Here is a 25,380-nt window from a genome sequence, read left to right as displayed (position 1 = left end):
CCCACAGTTTCTAATTGAAATAGAAATTAAATTAGCACATTCACACTCAGGTGGGCCCTCCAGTTGCATTTCTCTCCACTGCTGGAGCCCCAACAAGGAGGCTCAGGATGTGAGATGTGTTCTATTCTACAAGAGATTTCTCCCCGGTGAGTTCCACATGTAGGTAGGTAGAGTCTGAGTGGAGGGTTGAGGTCCTCCATAAGCAAATGTGGGTTCATGTAGGTTTTCATCCTGTGTGTGCTTTCATCCTTCCAGCCTAGGGTTCTGGGCTAGGGGTGGGGGGTGAAACCTCAGATAAACTGTGTCCCCATTTACACTCAGGTGATAGCACCTGGGCCTTGGGTGTCTCCCCTGCCAGAGTTTGAGCTTGTTGAGGGTCTCCTGGCTTCACTCATGCCCATACACTGTTGGATGGCCCACTCTGACCCAGCTTTGCTGAGAACCCATGTGCTTAGTACTGGGAACAGGCCCCCCAAAATCTGGCCATAAACTGGCCCCAAGACTGGCCATAAACAAGATCTCTGCAGCACTGTAACATGTTTATAATGGCCCTAACACCCAAGCTGGAAGGTTGTGGGTTTACAGGAATGAGGGCAAGGAACACTTGGCCTGCACAGGGTGGAAAATTGCTTAAAGGCATTCTTAAGCCACAAACAATAGCATGAGCGATCTGTGCCTTAAGGACATGCTCCTGCTGCAGTTAACTAGCCCAACCTATTCCTTTAATTCGGCCCATCCCTTCGTTTCCCATAAGGGATACTTTTAGTTAATTTAATATCTATAGAAACAATGCTAATGACTGGCTTGCTGTTAATAAATACGTGGGTAAATCTCTGTTTGGGGCTCTCAGCTCTGAAGGCTGTGAGACCCCTGATTTTCCACTTCACACCTCTATATTTCTGTGTGTGTTTGTCTTTAATTCCTCTAGTGCTGCTGGGTTAGGGTCTCCCCAACTGAGCTGGTCTCGGCACTTAGGATGACAAGGAAAGAAGCCAGGCAGGCAAGGCAAATGAAGCAGGGGCAAGGATGGGGTCTAAAGGGAAGCAGAGAATATTAGTTCCATTTAAAAAGGGGGAAGCTGTTTGGCCAATTGTTACCTGTGGGAATGTAGGTCTGCGGATGCCAGATTTTCCCAATTTTTCATTTAAGGAAATAGAGATTCAGATTATGTGAAATGTACTGATTTTCAAATTTAAAAGTCAGCAGCTATGTGGGTTGTTGTCTATGTGCATGTTCAGATCCATTCTCCCCCTGGCCATGTCCTGGGAGGGTGACCCTTGTGAACAGCACCCTCTTCCCTGCCCTCTCCATTCCTACTGGATTTGGCCAATGGACAGAATAGATAGAGATTGAAAGATAGGAGATAGAGATTGAAAGGTGGGAGATTAGAATATTTATCCCCCTTGCTCCAAGCCAAGTCTCCCATGACTTGGGACTCCATGACTCCATAAACACTGGGGCCATGGTTTTGGCAGTGGCCTTTCTCCTAGGTGATAGCTCTCATGGTCTGGTGACCCCTCTTTCCCTTCTGTCTTCAGGCCTGGGGGTGAATCCCTCCACTGCTTGTCTTTGGGTGCCTCCCCATCCTTTGCTGGCTCTATTCATCCTGCCAGTATAAACAGTCTCTTCATTATGAGCTCTTCCCTGTTAACCCTTTTAAATGTGCCCTTTCCTGCTGGGAACTACTGATACCAAGTAATTCAATTGAACAGCCACATTGGGAGGTGCAATCACACCTGGATCTGCAGTCTGGATCCAGCCAGTCTGCGGGAGCCCAGCTTACAACCACTGATATATGCTCAAAGCCCCACACCGAGGCCAGCAGGCCAAAGCTGAGAGTACCACACAGACCAACACAGCGCCAAGGACAGTAGGTACACAGTAACTCCCATGTTGAAACTGAAGAGGCAAACCAAAAAGGGGAAAAGGTTGAGACACATCCAACCAGTTTAATGACTTCGAAACCATGCAAATGCCAAACTATGGAGCATTAGGGATACAAGAGGCACCAAGGCCTGGGGGGCGGGGGTGGGGGACACTACAACATTGTCATGGGGAAAATGGGGTCACCTAATATTGGTAGGAGAAAAGGGCGGTCCACCGGCAGCTCAGAACTATGATATATTCTTCAGGGGAGCCTGCATCCCTTCCTGAAAGGAGGAGCAAGCCAGCTGCCTTCACTCTCGGACATAAATTCTGGTACAGACCACGTCATCGGCGCCAAATGTCTGCAGAGAAGAAGAAAAGGAAAACCAATCAGTGCAGATGCCTGCACAAAAATGTTTAAAGCATGTCACTAATAAGGCCACTTACTGCCCTGTTAAAAACTCTTTGTAACAGACATTCAATTTCCTGTGTGTGTGCTCATGCTAAGCATTAAGGGATTTTTTCCCCCTTAAGCGCTATTGGCAGAGAGGGAACCAGGGTATAGAATTATGTTATACACCATTTTCCTTTGCTTCTGGAACCTGTAAAATGCTGACATAAGAAATGCCAGGAGTTTTGGTTTTAAAATTAAACCGAAAGGGAAAGAATGTCACAATGGACATTTCTGAAGTGGCTCTGTCTCTTTTCAAATGACTTCAAGAGAGAAAGAAGCTCAAGCAGCTGGGGTCATGGGGCCCAACACTCACCAGCCAGTTCTGTTCCTTGCTTTGGAGAAGGAATAGAACTGCTTTCCAGGAAGCAGTCATCTAACCTGGGAGACAGGCTGAGATGCTGTATGTGTAATACTCGAGTCACCTGCAAGCTAGAAAATTGGTCTCAGCTGCAAAAGCACAGCATTGGCATCCAAACCTAGCTCTGTAGCTCACAGCTGGCTAAGCTTGGGGCAAATGTTTTCCTCTCGTGGCCTGTTTGGGAAAAGGGCAGGCAGGGGCTGGTGTTGAGGAGAGAGGTGGAACTGACAAGATGATCATCGCAAAGGCTCTTCCAGCTAAAATTCTATGGCCTTTTGTTTGTTGAGAGGATACGAATCATTGCACAGATGGAGGAGGATGTTCTTCTGCTGGCCCCTGAAATGATATTGCCCATAAGTAAACTGTCTCAACTTTCCCCCAAAACTAGCAATTACTCACAGGCCTGCTCTCCTGGGCCTCTCACAGGCAGTTAGAACAGGGAAAGCAATATGTATGTTAAAAAAGAAAAGAAAAGAAAAGAAATAGAAATTCCCCAGTCTGTAAACCTGATGTGAGTATGTTTGTTTGCAAATGTACATTTATGTGCCAGAAGGTCCTTATCTTTCGGATTCTCAAAGTGGCCTGAAATTAAAGAGATGTTAAAACCACTGAACGAGGCATTTAGCTATCCTAGGATCTTTATATTCTTACTCTGCCCTCTTAGTTGGTCATGAGATGCTCTCAGAGAACATATGCTAAAACATTATTCAGACATGTGTGCTTCAGGGAAATACTTCTAGTCCTTAGTGACTGAGGAAGCAGATGCCCATCACTAACTTCTTTTCTTTTTGAGACAGCCTCACTGTCGCCCAGGCTGGAGTACAGTGGTGTGATGTTGGCTCACTGCAACCTCTGCCCCCCAGGTTCAAGTGATTCTCCTGCCTCAGCCTCCCAAGTATCTGGGACTACAGGCACACACCAACACGCCCAGCTAATTTTTGGGTATTTTTAGTAGAGATGGGGTTTCACCATGTTGGCCAGGCTGCTCTCAAACTCCTGACTTCAAGTGATCCACCTGCCTCAGCCTCCCAAAGTGCTGGGATTACAGGCGTGAGCCACTGTACCCAGCCACTAGCTTCTTTTCATGCTAGGGATCTCCTGACCAGACTGGCAGGTATACCAACTTCTGGACACCTTTGTCCTAGCTTCTTCTCTATTAGAAAGAAATGCAGGTGATTCTGCACGCTATGGGGTGTGGGGCATGACTTTCCCACCATAAGTCTACCTTGCAGATGTCTGGATGCCTCAGAACCATGTTCATTTTCCATACTTCTTTGAGTTCTACAGCCACAGACTGTCAAATAGCTGCCAACATTTGGGTATTTAACGCTGTACCCTGGAGAAACTATTCTCGCTAGCTGACAGCTCTCCCAGGCTAACAAATGGCTTCATGACATGAGAAGAAATCGCTGCATTTCCAACCACATTTGAAGTGTCCTTCTCAGCCTGCAAACTATGCTTAGAGGTTCCTGACAGAAACTCTCTGTAGAATATTCCAGAGTGGTTTGTGGGAGTATACTCAGTTTTCAAAGGAAGGCAACTTATATCCTGGGGGCAATTTACTGTTGGCGCTGGGAGAGCATATTTCAACTTAACTAGAATAATTGCCTCTTGTTATATAGAGACTGCATCTCTCTGCGTTTTAGATTTATTAATGATAATAACCCTTGAAACAAAAGCCCACATTTCAGATCCCAAATGCCAAGAGTTAACACTCCCTTTCCCTTTGAGGCTTGTATATATGTTTGCTGTTCCAGCAAAGGATGCAGGGATAGAACTGTAGTTGGGAGGAGGGAGGATATGAAAGTGATGGGGTCCATCTAGCAGAATTTGGCCTGTGACGCCAGCTGCTCGTATACTACAGAGGTTAATAAAATCACTCTTTCTCAGAGCCAACCGATCCTACTGAACCCTCAGCTACATTCTAAAACTCTAAAATCATCTCCCCCTTTGCTGTCTCTGGTACCAGTAAACCATATATGCCTTTTCTCCTAAATTTCCATGTCTCAGCCTCAAATTTCTCCCCCAAACTCAGCAAGTATCCCTTCCCTGGAAACAATATTAACCAGGTTGCAAATTAAGCCAGTCCTTTCTCTGTGAAAGGAGAAAGCATGTTAAATCATCCCAGGGAAGGACAAGAGGAGAAAGAAAGAAAGATCAAGCAGTCTCAGTTCAAGTAATAGACAGCTCAATTTAGGGTCTTCTTGCAGAATAAACATGTAATTTCAAGCCTGAGAGGGACCTCAGGGATCAGACTTCTGCTTAACCCCTCATTGTATAGCATGGAAAGAACTTGGGAAGGGAAGGCCCATGCCCAGGTCACACCGCAATTCCTTTCCTAGTGCCCTTCAGCAGGCAGTCTCCTGTTCACAACATTTCAAGGTGACATTCACTAAGATGGAGCAGAGATTAACAAAATACCTAATGAAGAACAAAGGATATAATTTCCTGATTACCCAAAACAGCTTTCCCCTTTTCTAGTCTGGAAGAAAAGGGTGGTTGCAAAAACCTTAGTTTGTGTTTTTTTTTTTTTTTTTTGAGATAGGGTCTCAGCTCTGTTGCCCAGGCTGGAGTGCAGTGGCATGATCACAGTTCACTGCAGCCTCAAACTCCTGGGCTCAAGTGATCCTCCCACTTCAGCCTCGAGTAGCTGAGACTACAAGCATGTGCCACCACACTCAGCTAATTTTTTTTTTTTTTTTTTTTTTTTTTTTGTAGAGGCAGCAGTCTCACTATGTTGCCCAGGCTGTTCTCAAACTCCTGGGCTCAGCCTCCCAAAGTGCTGGGATTACAGGTGTGAGCCACCAATCCCCGCCCAGTTCTGAAACACAAAGGGAGAGTGATGGGGGATTGTTCTGTCCTCAGCCTTCCTTTGTTCTCTACCTCAAAAAAGGGGATGAAATGTGTGCTTAAGTTATAGAGGTTTCTAATTTGGCCTCACCAGGTAAGTTTTGTTTGGCTGGGAGCGGGTATTTAAAATGTTTTCGTCTGAATTTTTTTTTTTTTTTTTTTAGAGACAGAGTTTCTGTCACCCAGACTGGATGGAGGGCAGTGGTGCCATTTCAGCTCACTGCAACGTCTGCCTCCTGGGTTCAAGCGATTCTCCTGTCTCAGCCTTCCGAGTAGCTGAGACTACAAGCCCATGCCACCATGCCTGGTTAATTTTTGTATTTTTAGTAGAGATGGGGTTTCACCATGTTGGCCCGACTGGTCTCAAACTCCTGACCTCAAGTGATTTGCCTGCCTCAGCCTCCCAAAGTACTGGGATTACAGGTGTGAGCTACCATGCCCGGCCAATCCGAATACCATTTTTCCTTTTTTTTTGAGACGGAGTTTCGCTCTTGTTGCCAGGCTGGAGTGCAATGGCGCGACCTTGGCTCACTGCAACTCCCGCCTCCTGGGTTCAAGCGAATCTCCTGCCTCAGCTTCCTGAGTAGCTGGGATTACAGGCATATGCCACCACGCCCGGCTAATTTTTTATTTTTAGTAGGGATGGGGTTTCTCCACATTGATCAGGTTGGTCTCGAACTCCCAACCTCAGGTGATCTGCCTGCCTTGGCCCCCCAAAGTGCTGGGATCTGAACACTTTTAAGGAAAAGCCTACCTTTTTTAGTTCTAAAGGGGCTCATCTCTCCACACTGTGTTATATTCAGACACTTCCCAAATTAGCATTCATTGCCTGGCTCCCAAAGGCTATTGGAGTTTGCAAATCACAGGTAAAAATGTTCTCTAAGGCTCTGAGTGCTGATGTGATGAAAATTACTGAAACCTTTCCTAGCCAGCAAAAGGGGAAATGAGAATGAAAAAAAATCCCTTCTGCCATGTGAGCGTGGGGACCTCATAGGGCCCAAGCATTCCAAATCTGATGAGAGGGGAGCTTGGCTTAAAGCATGTCACCGCCACTGGGATGTATTAGTGTGGATAGTGGCAGGCACTCCAGCCTGTCGCTAGCCCCTATTCTGCCCTCTGAGCCACTCCTCTTTCCTGCCAACCATTTAACAATGATTTCCTCTGACCTGAACTGTCATCTCGGGTTTTCTGCTCTAATTTTAATCCAGGGCAAATGGTGCCTTTCTCTGAAAGGCCGAGTGAGGAGGACATATTTGTGGGGTCCATCTCGGGCACCATCTGGGAGAACTTCAGGATTATTTCAGGGTCAAGGGGCCCTACCAGGATAAGCTCATCATTGGCCAGCTCCCGGGTCCAGTAGGTTTTGGGGCCATCCCCTTCAAGAAGAGTTTGCGTGCAGTGGATCTTGTTCTCATTCTCCCAAGTGGCTAAACTCTGCGGGCAGGAAAACCATTAGTGACATTAATTACAGTCTCAGCGGCAGGAGCAGGAGCAACAATGAGCATTGAAAAATAATTGCTGTGCAGAGAATCAACACATGGTCCCTGTCAGCAGGCCACAGATTCTTCTCCACTGAGCCTTAGAAAGTTCAAATTCAGAGTGCTGGTCGCAGATTTTATGGGGTATAAATACACTTTGTATAACACACACACACACACACACACACACACAATCTCTTACTGAAGCAGCAAGGCCTTAGGCATGCTTTACATCTCTAGGAATAAAATTTAGAGCATGAAATGATTCATTTATATAAAAATTAGCTACTCCTTCAAACAAATTGGATTTTACTTATTTTTATTTATTTATTTATTTTTTTGAGATGGAGTCTCACTCTGTTGCCCAGGCTGAACACAGTGGCACAATCTCGGTTCCCTACAACCTACACCTCCCAGGTTCAAGCAATTCTCCTTCCTCAGCCTCCTGAGTAGCTTTTTGATATATTTAGTAAAGATGGGGTTTCACCAGGCTGGTCTCGAACTCCTGACCTTAAGTGGTCATAATTTGGATTTTAAAAGCAAGAACCTTCACATCAGAACCACAAGATTTTTCAACAGTTAAGACACCAAGCTTGAAACCACATCTGTCATCAGCCTATCAGGAGCACGATTCCCTGCACGGATTTTGGGATAAGAACGTCCTTTCTTTTTTTTTTTTTTTTTGAGACGGAGTCTTGCTCTGTCGCCCAGGCTGGAGTGCAGTGGCCAGATCTCAGCTCACTGCAAGCTCCGCCTCCCAGGTCTACGCCATTCTCCTGCCTCAGCCTCCCGAGTAGCTGGGACTACAGGCACCCGCACCTCGCCCGGCTAGTTTTTTGTATTTTTTGGTAGAGACGGAGTTTCACCGTGTTAGCCAGGCTGGTCTTGATCTCCTGACCTTGTGATCCGCCCGTCTCGGCCTCCCAAAGTGCTGGGATTACAGGCTTGAGCCACCGGGCCCGGCCTTAAGAACGTCCTTTCTGTTCACTCCTCATCAGATGTAGTGCACCCCTATGCTGATAAACCTGGGTGTCTTTGGCTCTGAGGGTTAAAATGCTGCCACTTTCCTGGTTACGTCCCTTTAGAAAAATTTTAAAAAGCAAATCAATCTGAAGGGTCTTCATGCTTTTGGAGGTGGGAGGCAAAAGGGGGGATTTCCTGAAGTTTTCTCCAGTGTCTGCACAAAGCAAAGTGTGGTACAGCTGGGCTGGGGGGTGAGCCAGAGCTGAATGTGCACATAATCAGTTTTTAACTAACACATGGGACACATTCATTAAGCAAGGGGTGGGGGGGGGGGCGGTGCATAAAGCCACACTCTCCCGGCTGTTGTGTGAACCTTTAATTTTTTTTAAAGCAGAATTACCCTCCCTGGCAGTAGCCACCATTGGATGTCCCCAAACTGAGCCCTGCCTGTTGCCAAGTCTCCTCTCTTAGACTCCCAGCCCTTCACTCTATGCTGTCTTGCTCTTTGTTTCTGCACTGTAGTTTGGGCTTCAGATCCCAACCGCTCCAAGCGTGGAGATCATTTTCAGGCTATGACAATTCTGGGAGCCAAAGATTGCCTCCTAGATCAGCCTGCTTCCCTGGGGCTTTGTTTCTTTGTCCTTCCAAGCCCAGTGCTCAGAGAGTCCCATTCTGAGATCAGACCAGGCACTGCTCAGGAAAGGTGAAAGACACAATTTCCCACTCTCTGGAATGTTATGACTTTTTTCTTTTAAAAAAACAAAAATTGGAGAAAGGGAGGGAGACATTCTGTCACTTTTTAAATAAGTGGTAGCTCCAGTGATTATTTTTCCGTCTGGTTAACCAAATGCAATTTTTGCCCATGCAAAAAAGGAATGTACAACCCCTTGCTTCAGTCCACCGGTTCATCCCTGGGCCCATGTATGGAGAAATAAAAAAACTCTTGCCTTTGAGGACTAAGAGAGGGCAACTAGTCCATTTTCCCAGCCAGAACCTGCCTTGCTTTTGGAAAGCCTCCGCGGTTCCTTTAAGGAACCAGGTGAGGGTGGGTGGGGAGAGGTGTCGGGGCCATCGGGACTGCTGAAACTGGATCCAGAGAGTACCCAGGCGGCCCGGGGACCCGGGCGGGCGCAGGGGATACGGCAGGAAAGGAATGCAAGAGCTGTCGCTTCACCTGCGACAGAGAACCTGGCGTCCCCTGCAACCTCCTCCTCCCGCGCCGCCCGCGCTTGGCGCCTCAAACCGCTGCAAAAGCCACAGCTGGGAAAGCGGCGCAACCCAGAGCCCGCTCTTTAAGCGCGGCAGTTAGCACCCTGGGAGGCGGCTTAGGGATGGGGTTGAGAAGGAATGAAGGTAATACTTTGTCTTGAGCCAGGGGCAACTAGGATGCATAAACCCCCTCTGCAAACAGCCAGTGCACACACCCTGCAAGGAAGGCGCGCCACAGGCTGCAAAGGGAGACATAGGTTCCTCCAGCAGCAGTGGGCCATGGGCGCGGAGTGGGGACCCGGGGACGCCTGTACTGGCTCTGGGGTCTCACCCTGCACTTGCGTCCGTCCACCGTCTCCTCCTCAAAGCCTTCTCCGACCTTGAAGTTGATCTCAGTGGTGCGCACCGTGGTGGATGTCTTGATGTAGAACTGATCCCCGTCCTGGCGGATCTCCACGTGCGGCTTGGACGCAGCCGCCACGGCCACTTTCCTCAGCATGGCGTTCACACCTGCGCAGGGTGCACCACAAGCTCGGGTAACAGGGCCTCGCCGCCGGTCTCGCGACCGGTCGGGCGCTGCTCATACCCTAACTTTAGAAAGGGGCCTTAAAATTGACCCACTCGTTTCCCTGCCCTCGCCCTTGTTTTCGAGATGAGAAACTGAGGTACAGAGAGGGTAAGTGACTTTCCTCGAGTTGCACAGTGAATTCGTGGCAGAGCCTGGTCTCAAATTTGAGTCTCCAAATTTAAGTCCCGGATCCTCCTTGCTCTCCAGTAATCTCTCCTCGCTATGATCTAGCACGCGATAAAGTCCGCACCATCAAGGAGGGCGGCAAACATTCAGCAAACGTTCCCGGAACGCATGGTTCCGGGCTCTCTACCAGCTTCTCCGAGACCTGGTGCGCCTGGGAGACAAGGCGATCTATTGCCCCGGGGACTCCCTCCTGCCTGGGAGCCCCAACTTCCACTCCTGCCCCCCGGGACCGGGGCACTTCCGGGACCAGGGTACCTCCGGGCCGCCTCTACCCGTCGGGGCGCGCCCTCTGCACCAGCTTACCCAGTGCCTTGAGCAGCTCGTCGAAATTCTCGCTGCTGCGCATCTTCCAGGTGCCAGCGAAGTTGGGCATGGTGGCGGTGGTGGCGGCGGCGGCAGGTACGGACAGCGGCGGCGCAGCAGGCACACTCTGAGCGTACGAGGCGGAGACTGGGGCTTTGCGCCCAGCGCTGCGCGCCTTGAGTCACTAGGAGAGCGCCCCCCACCCGGCCCGACTTCTGGCCCCGCCCCTCCAGCCCTGCCCCCTATCCCCGGCGGTCCCTACCCGGTATGAGCTCAACTGCCAGCCCAGTTGTGCCTCAGCCTCCAGAGGTGCGGGCACCCGCTCTCCAACTGGGGTCGCCTCCACCTCCCTCAGGACATTCACATCCCGCTTTAAAAGGGGTGGTGAGAAAGGATTAGCTGAAACAAGATTGGCTTGGAGCGGATAACTGTTAAAGCTGGGCGGTGTGGACTTGGGTTATCATTCTACTCTTCTCTCTACTTTTGAACATATTTGAATATATCCATAATATAAACTTAAAGTGGCTAGCGGGGCCATCAGGGCATGGGACCCACTCTTTCTTCACCTCTGGTCGTATCTACTGGGTGTGCCCAGACGGTCCCCCTTCCCTCCCAGTCTGGGATCCTATTCTGAAACCCTCTCCCTGCATCCCCAGGCCCCCACAGGACCCATGGGGAGTGAGTGACTGGAAACTCCAACCCCCATCAACACCAGCTTGGGCACTGCTGCGCGAATCCACGAACCGCGGGTCCTCCGCGTTCCGAGTGCAGGAGGGGGCCAGACCTTTGTCAGGGCTCAGGACAAACTGTGGGTCCAGAGGCCTGGACTGAATGAGCTCCAGAATCTGGGCGAGGTGCGGCCTGTTTTGCAAAATCATGAGCCTTTGCACTCTTTCCGCAAGCTGTGAGGGACAAGGGGAGGAAGGCTTTGCCCTTCTCCCTTTGCTCCCAAATAACCTAAACATCACAACCTAAAGTCCCCTTGGTGTTTCCACTAAGGGAGTACAAACACTTCACCATTACCCTTGTAGCTCTTTTCTGTACATTTTCCTTCCAGCCTTTTCTCACTATTTTACCATCTGCACACCTCAGCCAAACTGTACAACTCAGGATTCTAGAATGTGCCATGCATTTTATTATCCCTAAGCTTTTGCCCATGCCATGGCCTCTTCCTTGAATGCCTCTTTCCTCTTCAGGTTAATCAAACCTTGCCCATTCACCAAAGCCCATCTTTATGCTGTCTCTTTTGTGAAATTCAGTTTCCTAATAAACTGTGATTATTTTTCTCTGAATCGACAGGATCCTTGTCTGGTCCTGCTCTTCTTCAGGTCTTAGCTCTGCTATAAACTGAACTCCTGGAGGGCAGTGATTGTTTATCCACTTGTCCTCCCTTCCTAAGGCTTAGCTAGGTGGGGCTCGATAACTGTGCATTGATTTGAGAAGGATGTGAGTGGTGGCCTGAGGTGAAGATTCCCCCAGGACCTTGGGGAATCTGTGCTGCCTACTGAACAGGGCCCTGGACTTCTGGAGGTGAATGGGGCTGGGATCCTGCCAGGAGGCCCCGAGGAGCTGTCTAAGAAAGCAGCTGAGGACAGGAGAGGGGAGAGGGGCCATCACCAGCTGGAAAGGGGCATGGGCAGGGTGGGCATTCTGGACGTGCCGTCTGTGCAGTCACACAGGGTGGTGCACTTAGAAGGGCCTGGTAGTTAGACTGGAAAATGGAAAAGCAGGAATGCTCTGTTATTGCCAGCTTGAATATGAGAATACTTTTTTTTTTTTTTGAGACAGAGTCTTGCTCTGTTGCGCAGGCTGGAGTGCAGTGGCACAATCTCGGCTCACTGCAACCTCCGCCTCCTGGGTTTAAACAATTCTCCTGGCTCAGCCTCCCAAGTAGCTGGGACCACAGGTGCCCGCCACCATACCCGGCTAATTTTTTGTATTTTTAGTAGAGTCGGGGTTTCACCGTGTTAGCCAGGATGGTCTCGATCTCCTGACCTCGTGATCCGCTCTCCTCAGCCTCCCAAAGTGCTGGGATTACAGGCGTGAGCCACCGTGCCTGGCCCCATAATACTTTTTGAACAAGGAGACCTGCATTTTTATTTTGCACTGGGATCTGCAGATTAAATAGCAGGTCCTGGATGTGGGAGGCAAAGGATGGAGCTGCCATAGAATCAAACCCACTTCACAGAGGGTCGAGTGTCTCTCCAGTGAAGGGGCAAAACAGGAGTGCCACCCAGCTAATGCAGGCCTCCGTCCCCATCCAACACTCCTCGCTAACAAGACTTCAGCCGTCTTAAGGGCAGGGCTGGGGAGAGACTGGGGCAGGCAGCTGGAGGAGGGCAGCAAGGATGGAGCAGCATCCCAGTTTACAGCCCGCAGAGAGCCTGTGAGGAAAGTCAGAGGGCCGCAGATGAGGCACAAAGGCGACAGAGAGGTCTTGCAGCAAAGGCTTTGGGTGGACAAAGAGGGAAGAGGGAAAGAAGAGGGTGAGGGAGGGAGTCAGAGAGAGAATGGGGCCAGGGGGGCCAGGTGAAGGTATCCACGCCAAAGGTTGGCGATACCAGGACAGGACAGTGGTTTTGTTCTGTAGGCACAAAACCAGGGTGGGAGCAGGGTCCAGGAGTGAGGAGGGCACAGCCAGTTCAGAAATAGAGTGGGAAGTGTCCCGGAGTCCTTTGTGAACCCACTCTCCTTGTTTTTAAGACAGGGTCTGGCTCTGTTGCCAGTGCTGGAGTGCCCTGGTGCCATCTTGGGTCACTGTAATAACCTCGCCTCCTGGGCTCAAGCAATCTTCCTGCCTCAGCCTCCCAAGTAGCTGGGATTACAGGCGTGCACCACCGTGCCCGGCTAATTTTTGTATTTTTAGTAGAGACAGGGGTTTGCCATGTTGCCCAGGATGGTCTCGATCTCCTGAACTCAACCAATTTGCCCACCTCAGCCTCCCAAAGTGCTAGGATTACAGGCATGAGCCACTGCAACCAGCCTGCTGTCCTTGTTAATAGAAATTTAGAGGTGACCAGAGCAGACAGGAGGGGCCAGGACTTCTCAGAAGCCCCAAATCTCATCAGGTGGCACATGGAAATGGGAGGGCAGGCTGCTTCTGGGAGCAGGCCCCCTAAAGTCCGGCCACAAACTGGCTCCAAGACTGGCCATAAATAAAATCTCTGCAGCACTGTGATATGTCCATAATGGCCCTAATGCCCAAACTGGAAGGTTGTGGGTTTATGGGAATGAGGGCAAGGAACACCTGGCCATCCCAGGGCGGAAAACCGTTTAAAGGCATTTTTAAGCCACAAGCAATTAGCATGAGCTAACTGTGTCTTATGGGCATGTTCCTGCTACAGTTAGCTAGCCCAACCTATTCATTTAATTCGGCCCATCCCTTCGTTTCCCATAAGGGATACTTTTAGTTAATTTAATATCTATAGAAACAATGCTAATGACTGGTTTGCTGTTAATAAATATGTGGGTAAATATCTGTTTGGGGCTCTCAGCTTGAAGGCTGTGAGACCCCTGATTTCCCACTTCACACCTCTATATTTCTGTGTGTGTTTGTCTTTAATTCCTCTAGCGCTGCTGGGTTAGGGTCTCCCCGACCTAGCCGGTCTCGGCAGGCTGCCATCACCTTCCTGGCTATTGGGGAAACCCCAGAACCAAGAGGGCCACAAAAACACCACCATCGTGGCTGGGCACGGTGGCTCACACCTGTAATCCCAGCACTTAGGGAGGCTAAGGAAGGTGGATCACCTGAGGTCAGGAGTTCAAGACCAGCCTGGCCAACATGGTGAAACCCCATCTCTACTAAAAATACAAAATTAGTCGAACATGGTGGTGCGCCCCTGTAGACCCAGCTACTCAGGAAGCTGAGTGAGGAGGATCACTTGAACCCAGGGGTCCCAGATTTTAGTGAGTGGAGATTGCACCACTGCACTCCAGCCTGGGCAACAGAGTGAGACTCTGTCTCAAAAAGAAACCAACAAACAAACAAACAAAAAAAGCCACCACCATTGTGGTATTTCTGTGGATCCAGAGCAGGCGCCCTGCTGGGCAGAGACCCAGCTCTTGGCCTGGGTCTTCAAACAGATGGCAGAACCATCTGAAATGCTCTGACCTCCCTGTCTTCTCTCTTTCTCTTCTTTTACCCTTCCATTCACTAACCTTTGTTGACCACCTCTGTGAGCCAGGAACTGGGTGCACCTCCGAGGATAGTGACCACTCAATATCCAGGTCCTGTCTTGAAGGTTCACTGTTTACACAGGAGGAAATAACCTAGAAACTCTGTGATCACCACATGGGCTCACAGTGCCTGAGTGGCAGGCATTGAGCCCAGCCTGGGTCGAACCTTAGGAGTGGATCCAGAGGGGCTGTGAGACTGAGGGAGTACAATCAGAAGAACAATATATGCAGGGAGAGGAGGTGTAAACACGTGCAGGGGCAGGGTTATGTGTTTATAGGAACCATATGTCTTTTGGCCTGACTGGAGTGCATACCTTGAAGGGAGCAAGGTAGGAGGTAAGACAAGAGATGAGCTGAAGGCACTCTCCTAAGGACAAAGGGTCATGAATGCGGTGTTCCCAGGTGGCCACATAGAAGGATTTAAGCAGAGATGAGCCATGGTCCTACTGCACATTTGGAAAGTTGCCATCACCACAGTGTGGAGAATGAATGAGAGGAGACAAGCATATTACCAGGGGCGCAGGGAGGAGGATTTTGCCCTGAACTAGGCAACCAGCAGTGATATTGGCAGTGGGTTAGACCACAGTGGTTCCCTAAGGCTAATCTGTGATTTGAGTCAGGCATTACAGCAGCCTGGGGAGCTTTCTAGAAATTCAGATTCTTTGGCCCCAGCCCAGGAGATTTGGATCCTGTAAGTCATGGATAGGGCCCAGGAAACTGTGTTTGGTAAGTTTTCCAAGTGATTCTCCTTGCACGGCCAGATTGACTTTACAGTATGTCATGACTGGTAGGGGTGAGGGAAGTGGGAGCAAGAGGCCAGAATGATTCCTAGATTCCCGGGTGGTGCACTTGGTGGTCTCGTTTGCTGCTATAGGTAACACATGGATGGCAGATGAGTTTTATTTGGGAAGCGTTGGGTTTGAGTTGCCTGGGTGTCCAGGATCCAGTGGGAAGTGTGGTTTTGGAGTTTGAGAGAGAGGTCTTAGCTGAAGACAGGGATGGGGGTCACTTGTTTCCAGCAAGCAGTTGAAGACATGACTGTGGATGAGATGTGCAGAGACAAGACACAGAAAGAGAAAAGCAAAAGGCTAAGGGTAGAGCTTGGAAAATCTCAGTGTTTAGGGGTCAGATGCAGGAGGTGAGCACTGAAGGAAGCAGGAGGGGAGAAAGAAGAAAACAAGAGGCTGATGTCCTCCCAGTCAAAGAGCCCAGCAATTTTTAAAAGGAGGGATTGGCTGGGTGCGGTGACTCGTGCATGCAATCCCAGCACTTTGGAAGGCCGAGGTGGGCAGATCACCTGAGGTCAGGAGTTCAGGACCAACCTGGCCAATATGGTACAACCCCATCTCTACTAAAAATACAAAAATTAGCCAGGCATGGTGGCAGGCACCTGTAATCCCAGCTACTTGGGAGGCTGAGGGAGGAGAATCACTTAAGCCTAGTGGGTGGAGGTTGCAGTAAGCCAAGATTGCACCACTGCATTCCAGCCTGGGTGACAGACTGAGACTCCATCTGGGGGAAAAAAAAAAAAAAAAAAAAAAAAAGAGGGATGGACCAACTGTAACAACTGCTCCAAAGAGGTTCATGGAGGCAAGGGCCACCAAGTGTCCCCTGGATGAGCAGCAGGACAGTCTTGGTGACTGCAGCCAAAGCAGTTTTAGGAGGTGGTGGAGTCTGAAGGCAGGATCAACAGGTTGAGTTTGAAAAGGAAAGCATGAAATTGGAATCAGAAAATGTAGGCAATTCTTTCGAAAAGCATGACTGTAGGGGAGGGGAGAGATGAATTGGAAGTTATGAGAGGAGGTAGCACCAAAGGACTACTCAGAGTTTTGCTGTTTGCATTTCAGATGGGTGGGATTTGAACATATGTATAAGGTGAAGGCAGAGACTAAAGAAAAGACAGAAGGTGCAGGAGAAATAGAAGATAGACACAAGTGGTAGAGATGAGAGAGGAGGAGACCCAGAGTGCAAGAGGAGGTTCCAGGTAAAGGAACCAGAAATTAAGGCGTTCCTGTCTGTGTCCTTTCCTTTCTCTGTGAAGTAAGAGAGGGGTCTTCTGCAAAGAACAAGGTAAAGGTTTCAAGATGGGGCTCTTGGACAAAGCTTGGAAGAACCCCTTCTGAAAATAGGAGAGGCGACTCAGGGTGCACAGAAATGATGCTCCCACCTCCCTCACCAGGCAGGGCTCCGGGAAGGTTGGAGAGCAGGACAGGGGCTGGCTCCAGATCTCACAGTGGAATGTGCTTTTCTCCAGCAGATCTGGGACTTCAACATATAGGTGATGGAATAGTGGGCATGTGAACTGATGCAGAGACAGAGAAGAGCAGAGCAACTGAGAGTGATGGCAAGAAGGGGTTGAGGTGTAGGACCGGAGGTTCTGGGCAGAAGAGGGATGGAAGTTGAGCCAGGACAGGGCTTGGTAGGCAGGGAGAAAAATGGAGGAACTCAAAGGCCTGGAAGTGCTGTGAGGTTGAAGGATTGGTGTGCTGGAGCAGGAAGGTGGGCGTGGCCAGAGATTAAGATACTGCAGTTTAGGATAACGATGAAGCCATCTTTAAGATGTGAGGGTACATTATTAATCTTGAAGAGGGCCATTGGTGTGCACCATTTCCTAAACATATTGAGTCTTATATCTGGAGAATCTTGCAGGACTGGTGTTTCATAGAACCCACTTCAATCAACTCCGATAAAAGATCATGGGAGCTGCTAGGTGTAGTGGCTCATGCCTGTAATTCCAACACTGGGAGGACAGGGTGGGCAGATCACTTGAGGCCAGGGGTTTGAGACCAGCCTGGCCAACATGGTGAAACCCCATTTCTACTAAAAATACAAAAATTAGCCAGGTGTGGTGGTGCTTGCCTGTAGTCTCAGCTACTCAGAAGGCTAAGGCAGGAGAATCACTTGAACTAAGGAGGCAGAGATTGCGGTGAGCTGAGATCGCACCACTGCACTCCAGCCTGGGTAATAGAGTGAGACTCTGTCTCAAAAAAACAAACCAAAAAAAAGGTAATGGGAGCCGTGGAAGGTTTTTAAGGAGAACATGACTTGGTCAGATTGCATCTTAGACAGGTCTTGCTGGTGGCCTGTATGGAGGATGGATTGAAGGAGAGTGAGAGCTGATACATGGAAAGGAATGAGGAGTCTACTGCAGTGGTCCAGGCAAGAGATATAGAAGGTTAAAACTTGAGGGGGTATTAGATCTGAGAAATATTTAGAAAGTAAAATATTTCTTTCTAGAAATATTTAAAGTAGGACAAGTAGGACAGATTAGGGGTTGGAAGCGAAGGATAAGGAGAAATAGGTGCTGAGTTTCTAGCTTGGATATGACATGGAAAGTGAGACCAACCCAGATGGTGGTAGACAATTTTGTAAGGAGGATGCTGAGTGCCAGCTTGGATATAATAGCTTTGAGGCTCATGGGGACAAACAGATGGAAGAGTTCAGAGCATGAACTTCAGTGAAGCAACAGGAGGGAGTGTTCTGGAAGGCCTTGAGGATGAGGGAGTCAGTTTGCCACAGTATAGGAACCCTAGAGAATGAACCCTTGGAATGAAGGTGTAGGGTAATGTGAATCACCATGACATTTGAATTTGGGAATACCTAGGCTTCAGAATAGAGCACTGATGGCAGAGCAGGAGGCCTGGGGACAAGAGCATGGAGTGCCAAATGGAATTCTGGTGGTACATGGTCTGGGAGCTTGGCAGTGCCTGCCTGGGTAGTTAAGGACAGGGATCAGACCTTGGGCCCTTACTGCTCAGCCCAAGGAGACTTGACTGGCACTGGCCAGTAGGCAAAGGTGACTTATTGGCTGAACACAGCTACGCAACTGTCAGTTAATTCCATGACTGTAGGATTCTAGCACATTGCAGGGTGTCTTGTGTGTATGGTGCACGCTCAGGCACACATGTGCTTACATTCAGGATCCCCTTATTGTTTTGGCTGGAAAAGCTGATCTTTGAATCTCTGGAACTTGAGGCCAGGGGTTTGAGACCAGCCTGGCCAACATGGCGAAACTCCGTCTCTACTAAAAATACAAAATTTAGCCAGGTGTGGTGGCGGGCGCCTGTAGTACCAGCTACTCCGGAGGCTGAGGCAGAATGATGTGAACCCGGGAGGCGGAGCTTGCAGTGAGCCGAGATCGCACCACTGTACTCTAGCCTGGGTGACAGAGTAAGACTCCGTCTCAAAAAAAAAAAAAAAAAAACCATAAACCAAAACCAAAAATTAGTTGGGTGTGGTCACTTTAGCCTGCAGTCCCAGCTACTAGGGAGGCTGAGGCACGAGAATCACTTGAACTCAGGAAGCAGAAAAGACTTTTTTTTTTTTTGAGATGGAGTTTCACTCTTGTTGCCCAGGTTGGAGTGCAATGGCACGATCTCTGCTCACTGTAACCTCCGCCTCCAGGGTTCAAGCGATTCTCCTGCCTCAGCCTCCCGAGTAGCTGGGACTACAGGTGACTACTACGACACCCAGCTAATTTTGTATTTTTAGTAGAGACAGGGTTTCACCATTTGGCCAGGCTGGTCTCAAACTCCTGACCTCAGGTGATCCACCTGCCTCGGCCTCCCAAAGTGCTGGGATTACAGGCGTGAGCCACTGCACCTGGCAAGACTTCTTAGAATGAAGATCTGTGAGTAGATGCACATACTCACCCACTCACCAAGTTTGGAGGGAATGCTGTGTGTCAGGCATGGGGTTTAAAGGCGAAAGGACATGGCCCAAGAATGGGAACTCACAGGCTGGTAGGGAAGAGAGATGCACCAAGATAAAGTTTGGGACAATGTGGCAGTTGCCACGAAGTGGGAAAGGGGAAGCATTTTGGGAACTCAGGACAGGGCATCTAACCCTGGCAAGTCTGGACTTCCCAGAGAATATGACATTAAGCCTAAGCAGGGCCCTGAAGGACAAACAAGAATTTAACAGGCAGACAAAGGGGAAAGGACATTCTGAGCAGAGGTAACAGCAGGGGCTCAGAAGGGAAGCTGAGCAGGGCCCTGAGGCCTCTCGCAGCTCCAGTGTGGGACAGTCTGTAAGGAACCTTCTGGAGAAGGGACTTCCCTGGCAATCAGGTAACCTCACGTTAGAATCCAGGGACCTCAGTCTGGACCACTCCTTCCTCTCCCCCACCACCCACCCAAAAGGATTTTCTCAGCTGGCTGCAGTTGCCTATAGTGTGTGGCTAGTTCCTGGTATTTCCTCTCCTGATGTGGATTTCTCAAGGGCAGGAGCTCAGGCCTGGGCCCTGTCTCCAAGACCCCTTTGTTCTCTGGCTGGCAACCTAGAGTCTGGCTCCCGCCTTTGCAGACCCCATGTTGCCAGCCCCTCCCAGGCCACTGACCTGCATCCCTGCCTGGGACATTTCTGCTGAGTGTAGCTACTTTTGCCTGGAGGCACGCCAGACCCTCCGCCCCCTAGGGGCCTGCTGGACTGGGGCCCCACGCCCTTAGGCAGGTTGAATTCATGCTGGAAGAATGGGGGTCAGAGTTCAGTCCCCGAAAGCTGGGGACTCTGAAGAGGGTCCCAGTGGGGGTCTTCAGGACAGCTCTTTGTAGTGGGGGCTGGGGCCACCATGCCCAGGACAATCTGGGAGTCAGCAAAACAGGACAAAGAATAGCAGGGTTCCTGGGGAAGAATGGCATTTGGGCTGCACTTGCCCTGCTTGGTGGAGTTCTTTTAGGTTAATGGAGTGGAAAGAGCACTGGATTGGGAGTCAGATGGCAGACAACCAGGATTGAAGGGGTCCTGCGGATCATGGAGTCTCTTAGTAGAATAAAAACAAATAGCTAACATTTATTGAGCTTTCACTATGTGCCAGGCACTGTGGCAAGCGTTCCATGAGTATTCATTCATTTATCCTTTACCAATGTCCTGTGAGGTGGATATTCATTTCTAGATGAGGAAACTGAAGCACAAGAGGCGAGGTACCATGCCAAGGTCACTCAGCTAGTGGGAGCCAGAGCTGGGAGGTAGGCCCAGGTGGGCTGGCCCCAGATTTATGCTGTTAGTTTATTGTACAGAAGGGGACCTGGAGGCCCAGAGAAGGGGTGTCTGGGCTCAGGTCACACAGTAGAGCAGAGAGTATCCCTCTTCTCCTGCCCACCAGCCCCAGGGATCTTGGGCTCATAGGCAGTCTCCAGGGCCTGGGACGTCTGACCACCTGAAGGCTAATGAGAACAACTCTGCTTAAAACCAGGGCCAGGAGAAAGGGTTGGGGCAGATCCATTGCTCTGTCGACCTGGGCTTTAGTCCTGGATTGCCACTGAGTGGCTGTACAACTTGGAGCAGGTCACAACTACTGTGAACCTCAATTTCCGCCTGTGTATTAATAAAGTGGAAGTGAAAATACCAACCATGCCTAATTCAAAAGGTAAAATGAATTAATAAATGTGAAAACAAAGGACCAAACAACTGCTTATTAGAATCTAGGCTCAACTCAGTCCTGGCCTGCCCACCTACTCTTAAATGGGAGCTCTGGCTTCTCCTTTAAGTGACGGTTATACTCATTCATCAAACATTTATTAAGCACTTACTATGTTCCAGGCCCTGTAATCAAATAACTCTATGGGTTTTGTTATTATATCCATTTTATAGACTTAGAAAATGAGGGTCAGAGGTGAACTGACCTACCCAAGGTCACAGAGAAGTAATAGTCAGAGCCAGGATTTGAATCCATGAGTCTCAGTCGAGAGTCTGAGCCTCCTAGAAGCTAATAAGTCAGGCTGGTTCGAGCTAGGATTTGAATCCATGAGTCTCAGTTGAGAGTCTGAGCCTCCTAGAAGCTGGTAAGTGAGGCTGGTTCAAACATCCACGGTGCCACATAATCACCCTATAGCAGGCCCAACGATGAAGGAGTAATCTGAGATGCTTAGGAGCAGGAAGGAGGGAATGACTGTGCCAGGGGCAGTCCAGGAAGACTTCAGAGAAGGGGTGGCCCTTGAGCTAAAGCTAGAAGATTTACAGTTTGCCAGGCAAGTGCTTTGGACAGAGGAAACAGCAAGAGCATAGACCTGGCAGTGGGAAAGGCAGGGAAGTGCAAGAGATGGAGGGAGCCTGGATCCTAGGGTGCAGTGAGGCAAGCAGGGAGCTGGGAACTGACCTTTAAGGGCAGCAAGGAAGAACCCAGGGAGGCTGCCACACCTGCCAGAGGATGCTGCAGCCTGTCACAGGGCATTGCTGCTGCAGGGCAGGAAAGGTGAGCAGCCCAGGTGCAGACGTTGAGTGCAAGAGTTTTGTGAGGTCCACAGTGTTTCTCTAAAATGGTACACCCCACCAATGTTGAAAATCAGATTTCATGTCAATCCATATTTCCGGCTCCTCTTGAAAACCAAATGATCTGCTAACTTGGGGCTGACCTCCTATATCACAATCTGTTATGAATTGGATGGTTCCCCCGCCCCGGCAAATTCACCTGTCGGAGTCCTAATCCCCAGTCCCTCAGAATGGCACCTTATTTGGAGACAGGGTCTCTAGAGAGGTAATCAAGTCAAAATGAGGTCATCAGGGTAGACTTTAATCCAATATGATTGCTGTCCTTATAAGGGGAAATCTGGACCCAGAGACACTTGGAAGAAAGATGATGTGAAAAGATGCAGGGAGAAGACAGCCATCTGCAATCCAAGGAGAGAGGCCTGGTACACAGCCTTCCCTCACAGCCCTCAGAAGGAATCAATCCTGCTGACACCTTGACTTTGAACTTCTGGCCTCCAGAACTGTGAGACAAGAATTTTCTGTTGTTTAAGCCGCCCAGGTTGTTGTGATTTGATACACAGCCCAAGCAAACCAATATGCAATCCCTGGCAAGCCAGGAGGAAATGCCAGTTGAGGGTGCCCTCCTCTAGGCTTCCTCCCCACCCCTCCTTCCAAGTTCCCCTTGCCCCTGCCCCATTTACCACCCTTGCCTGTGCCCTGCTTCCCCCTTGGGCCATGGAGGTAGAGCCTCTGCCATTTCACTCTGCCTGTCTGTCCTACTGTGAGGGGCTCTTTGGTTAGCCCCAGCATAACCTGGTTCATTCTAGCTGCAGGAGGAACAGAAGAACTCATTTGAGCCTGGTTGGTGGGCTGGCAGCTGGCCCTTCATCTTGTTGGGAAGATTTGAACCCAGGAGAACCAGTCAGTCCTTGGGAGGGAGTAAGCTCTGTGAAGGGTCTGAACTGGAAGGGACTTCCTGATTGTCTGGGCCTTGTGGTCTGTGGACCAGCAATATCAGAATCATCTGGGAGCTTGTTAAAATGCAGAACCCCAGGCCCCAGGCTGACTTGCTGAATCAGAATCTGCATTCTAACAAAGTCCCCAGGTGATTCATACTACATTCAAGTTTGAGATGCACTGGATCTTAAACGTCGCTGCACACTGGAACCACCTGGGGATTCCAAGTGACTGCTAATGCCTGGGTACCTTCCCCAGAGATGATGATGTAATTATTCTAGGGTGGAGCTTGGATGTCACAGTTTGAAAAGCTTCCCAGGTGATTGTAATGCACAACCACATTTGGGGACTGCTGGTCTACTGTGGGTATTTACACCAACTCCCCTTCCCATCAGAAAACTTTTATAGCAAATAGCAAAACTAGAGCTAGTGGGTCCAGAAAGAACTGCCCACATCCACCCCCAACCACCCAAATAACTCAGGCTGTCTGGGGAAGGGCCTGTACAGATGACCCCTGACCAGTGAAAGGCATGGTCAGAGCCCTGTTTGAGTAATTAAGAAAGCTTCTAGTTCTTAGTAGTATTTAAATTGTTAAGTGTTCTTTAAGTCCTGGGAGGGACTTGGAATTGTACCCAATGCCCAAAGATGTTAAGTGACTTACCCAAAGTCCCATGGTTCTTCTTGGCAGAGCTAGGACTTGTGAGTGGGTATTTGAGTCCCACTTTGGAGCACTTTGTTGATCGAAGTCAGGGGTATGGTCTGTCCCTTGGGGCATGTGTCCTCCTGTGTCATTAAAAGAGTCATGGCCTGAAAGCATTGGGCTGATTTTGAGTCCCTATTGTGAAATTCAAGATGTACCCAATTCTGATGAACTTTGGAAAAGGCAGACAGGTTACAGCTGACTCTGAGGCCCGATGGTTCTAATGAAGGCTGAAGGGAAACTACTGCTTCTTGGAAACCAGGAAGGGACTAGCAGAGGAAATAGAGGCAGGACCCTGCTCCCAGATGTAATAACCCTCCCCCTGTGCTGGGGTCATAGTCACTGATGATTAGCTAGTGCTTTCAGGGCTCAAATGTTGGACTTGAGGTTGAAGTTGCTTTCTATTTACTTCCATCTTTTTCACTAAGTAGTTGAGAGAGTACACAGTAAGGGGGTATAAGGGAGAGGATGCCCCTAGAGTCCTGGGGACTAAGGTTTGGGACCCCAGCTCCACATTAACTAGTTGTGTGACCTTGGACCAGACACTCAACTTCTCTAAGCCTTGGTTCCACATCTGTGAATTAGGGGAAATTTTTTTTTTTTTTTTTTTTTGAGACGGAGCCTCACTCTGTTGCCCAGGCTGGAGTACAGCGGTGCAATCTTGGCTCACTGCAAGCTCCGCCTCCTGGGTTCACGCCATTCTCCTGCCTCATCCTCCCGAGTAGCTGGGACTATAGGTGCCCGCCACCACACCTGGCTAATTTTTTGTATTTTTAGTAGAGATGGGGTTTCACCATGTTAGCCAGGATGGTCTTGATCTCCTGACCTTGTGATCCGCCCGCCTCAGCCTCCCAAAGTGCTGGGATTACAGGCGTGAGCCACCATGCCTGGCCAAAAATATTTTTTTGAGACAGGGTCTCACTCTGTCACCCAGGCTGGAGTGCAATGGTGCAATCTCAGCTCACTTACTACCTCCACCTCCTGGGTTCAAGCGATTCTCCCACCTCAGTCTCCCGAGTAGCTGGGACTACAGGCATACACCACCATGCCTGGCTCATTTTTATATTTTTAGTAGAAACAGGGTTTCAGCATGTTGGCCAGGCTGGTCTTGAACTCCTGACCTCAAGTGATCCTCTCACCTTGGCCTCCCAAAGTGCTGAAATTACAGGTGTTACCCACCGCGCCTGGCCTGAATTGGAGGAAATATTAACACCCACTGGCCTACTATGAACCTCGAAGGATAACATGCAATAATGTATGCTGAAGTACACTGTTAAGGGCCATGCCTAGGTTGGACAGATGTTCTTGCTTTGTGTACTGTGGAGGGTGATGCCTGTGTTACACCGTTCATGCATGCACAAGCAACTACATACTATCTACCTGAATGCAAATGTGTCCACAGTACCTACATTCTGAAAACAAAACATTTGTTTTGTTGTCGCAAAGGATTCGAATCCTATTGGGCCAGATGTGTTTCAGAATTCTGAGGTTTGCGGAAAAGAAAATAATTTTTTTTTCTTTTTTCTTTTTTTTTTTTTTTTGAGACAGAATTTAGCTCTGTCACCCAGGCTGAAGTGCAGTGGCATCATCTAAGCTCACTGCAAACTCCACCTCTTGGGTTCAAGTGATCCTCCCACCTCAGCCTCCCAAGTAGTTAGGACCATAGGCGCACACCACTATGCCTGGCTAATTTTTGCATTTTTGGCAGAGACGGGGTTTTGCTATGTTGGCCAGGCTGGTCTTGAACTCCTGACCTCAAGTGATCCACCTGCCTAAGCCTCCCAAAGTGCTGAGATTACAGGCATGAGCCACTGCACCCGGCCTGGTTTGCAGATTTTCAAAACTAATGTGATACTCCATAATCAAACACCTTACTATTATCTCAGAGAAACATGTGAATAGTCATGTGAAATTGGGTAAAAAAGAAATGGCCTCATGTCAGTTCTGTTCTGGTTTTGCCCCCTAATAGGAAGAAATGTTTTGTTTTCAGAATGTTCAGAATTTCAGAAAAGGGGTTGTAGACCTATGTCTTAATAGCTTCGGCACCTTGAGCATAATGTCCTGTGTGCCTGGCATCATGCCTGGTGCTTCCCACATTTTACTCACTCTGTCCTTTTCATGGCC

General features: G+C 49.3%; 1 protein-coding gene across 1 annotated transcript; it reads right to left on the bottom strand.

The window, feature by feature from the left end:
* Nucleotides 1-1,929: 1,929 nt before the first annotated feature.
* On the bottom strand, nt 1,930-10,384 carry CRABP1 (cellular retinoic acid binding protein 1). The gene is made up of 4 exons (XM_001107715.5): nt 10,236-10,384; nt 9,510-9,688; nt 6,849-6,962; nt 1,930-2,228 (listed from the first exon to the last, which is right to left on the bottom strand). The coding sequence occupies exons 1-4, from the start codon at nt 10,303-10,305 to the stop codon at nt 2,178-2,180; spliced, it is 414 nt and encodes a 137-aa protein (XP_001107715.1). The 5' UTR covers nt 10,306-10,384; the 3' UTR covers nt 1,930-2,177.
* Between the last annotated feature and the right edge of the window lie 14,996 nt (nt 10,385-25,380).

Source organism: Macaca mulatta, chromosome 7 (genome assembly GCF_049350105.2).
Source record: "Macaca mulatta isolate MMU2019108-1 chromosome 7, T2T-MMU8v2.0, whole genome shotgun sequence".
Classification (NCBI taxonomy): Eukaryota; Metazoa; Chordata; class Mammalia; order Primates; family Cercopithecidae; genus Macaca; species Macaca mulatta.
Note: the sequence above shows the minus strand (reverse complement) of the source record. Positions and strands in the feature narration are given on the sequence as shown.

Excerpts from the sequence above, each read along its gene's own strand:
- CRABP1 (XM_001107715.5), bottom strand. The coding sequence starts at position 10,305 with ATGCCCAACTTCGCTGGCACCTGGAAGATGCGCAGCAGCGAGAATTTC. Across the intron at positions 9,689-10,235 it reads CGAGCTGCTCAAGGCACTGG|GTGTGAACGCCATGCTGAGG; the intron begins GTAAGCTGGTGC and ends CACCCTGCGCAG. Across the intron at positions 2,229-6,848 it reads CCAATGATGAGCTTATCCTG|ACATTTGGCGCCGATGACGT; the intron begins GTAGGGCCCCTT and ends TCTTCTCTGCAG.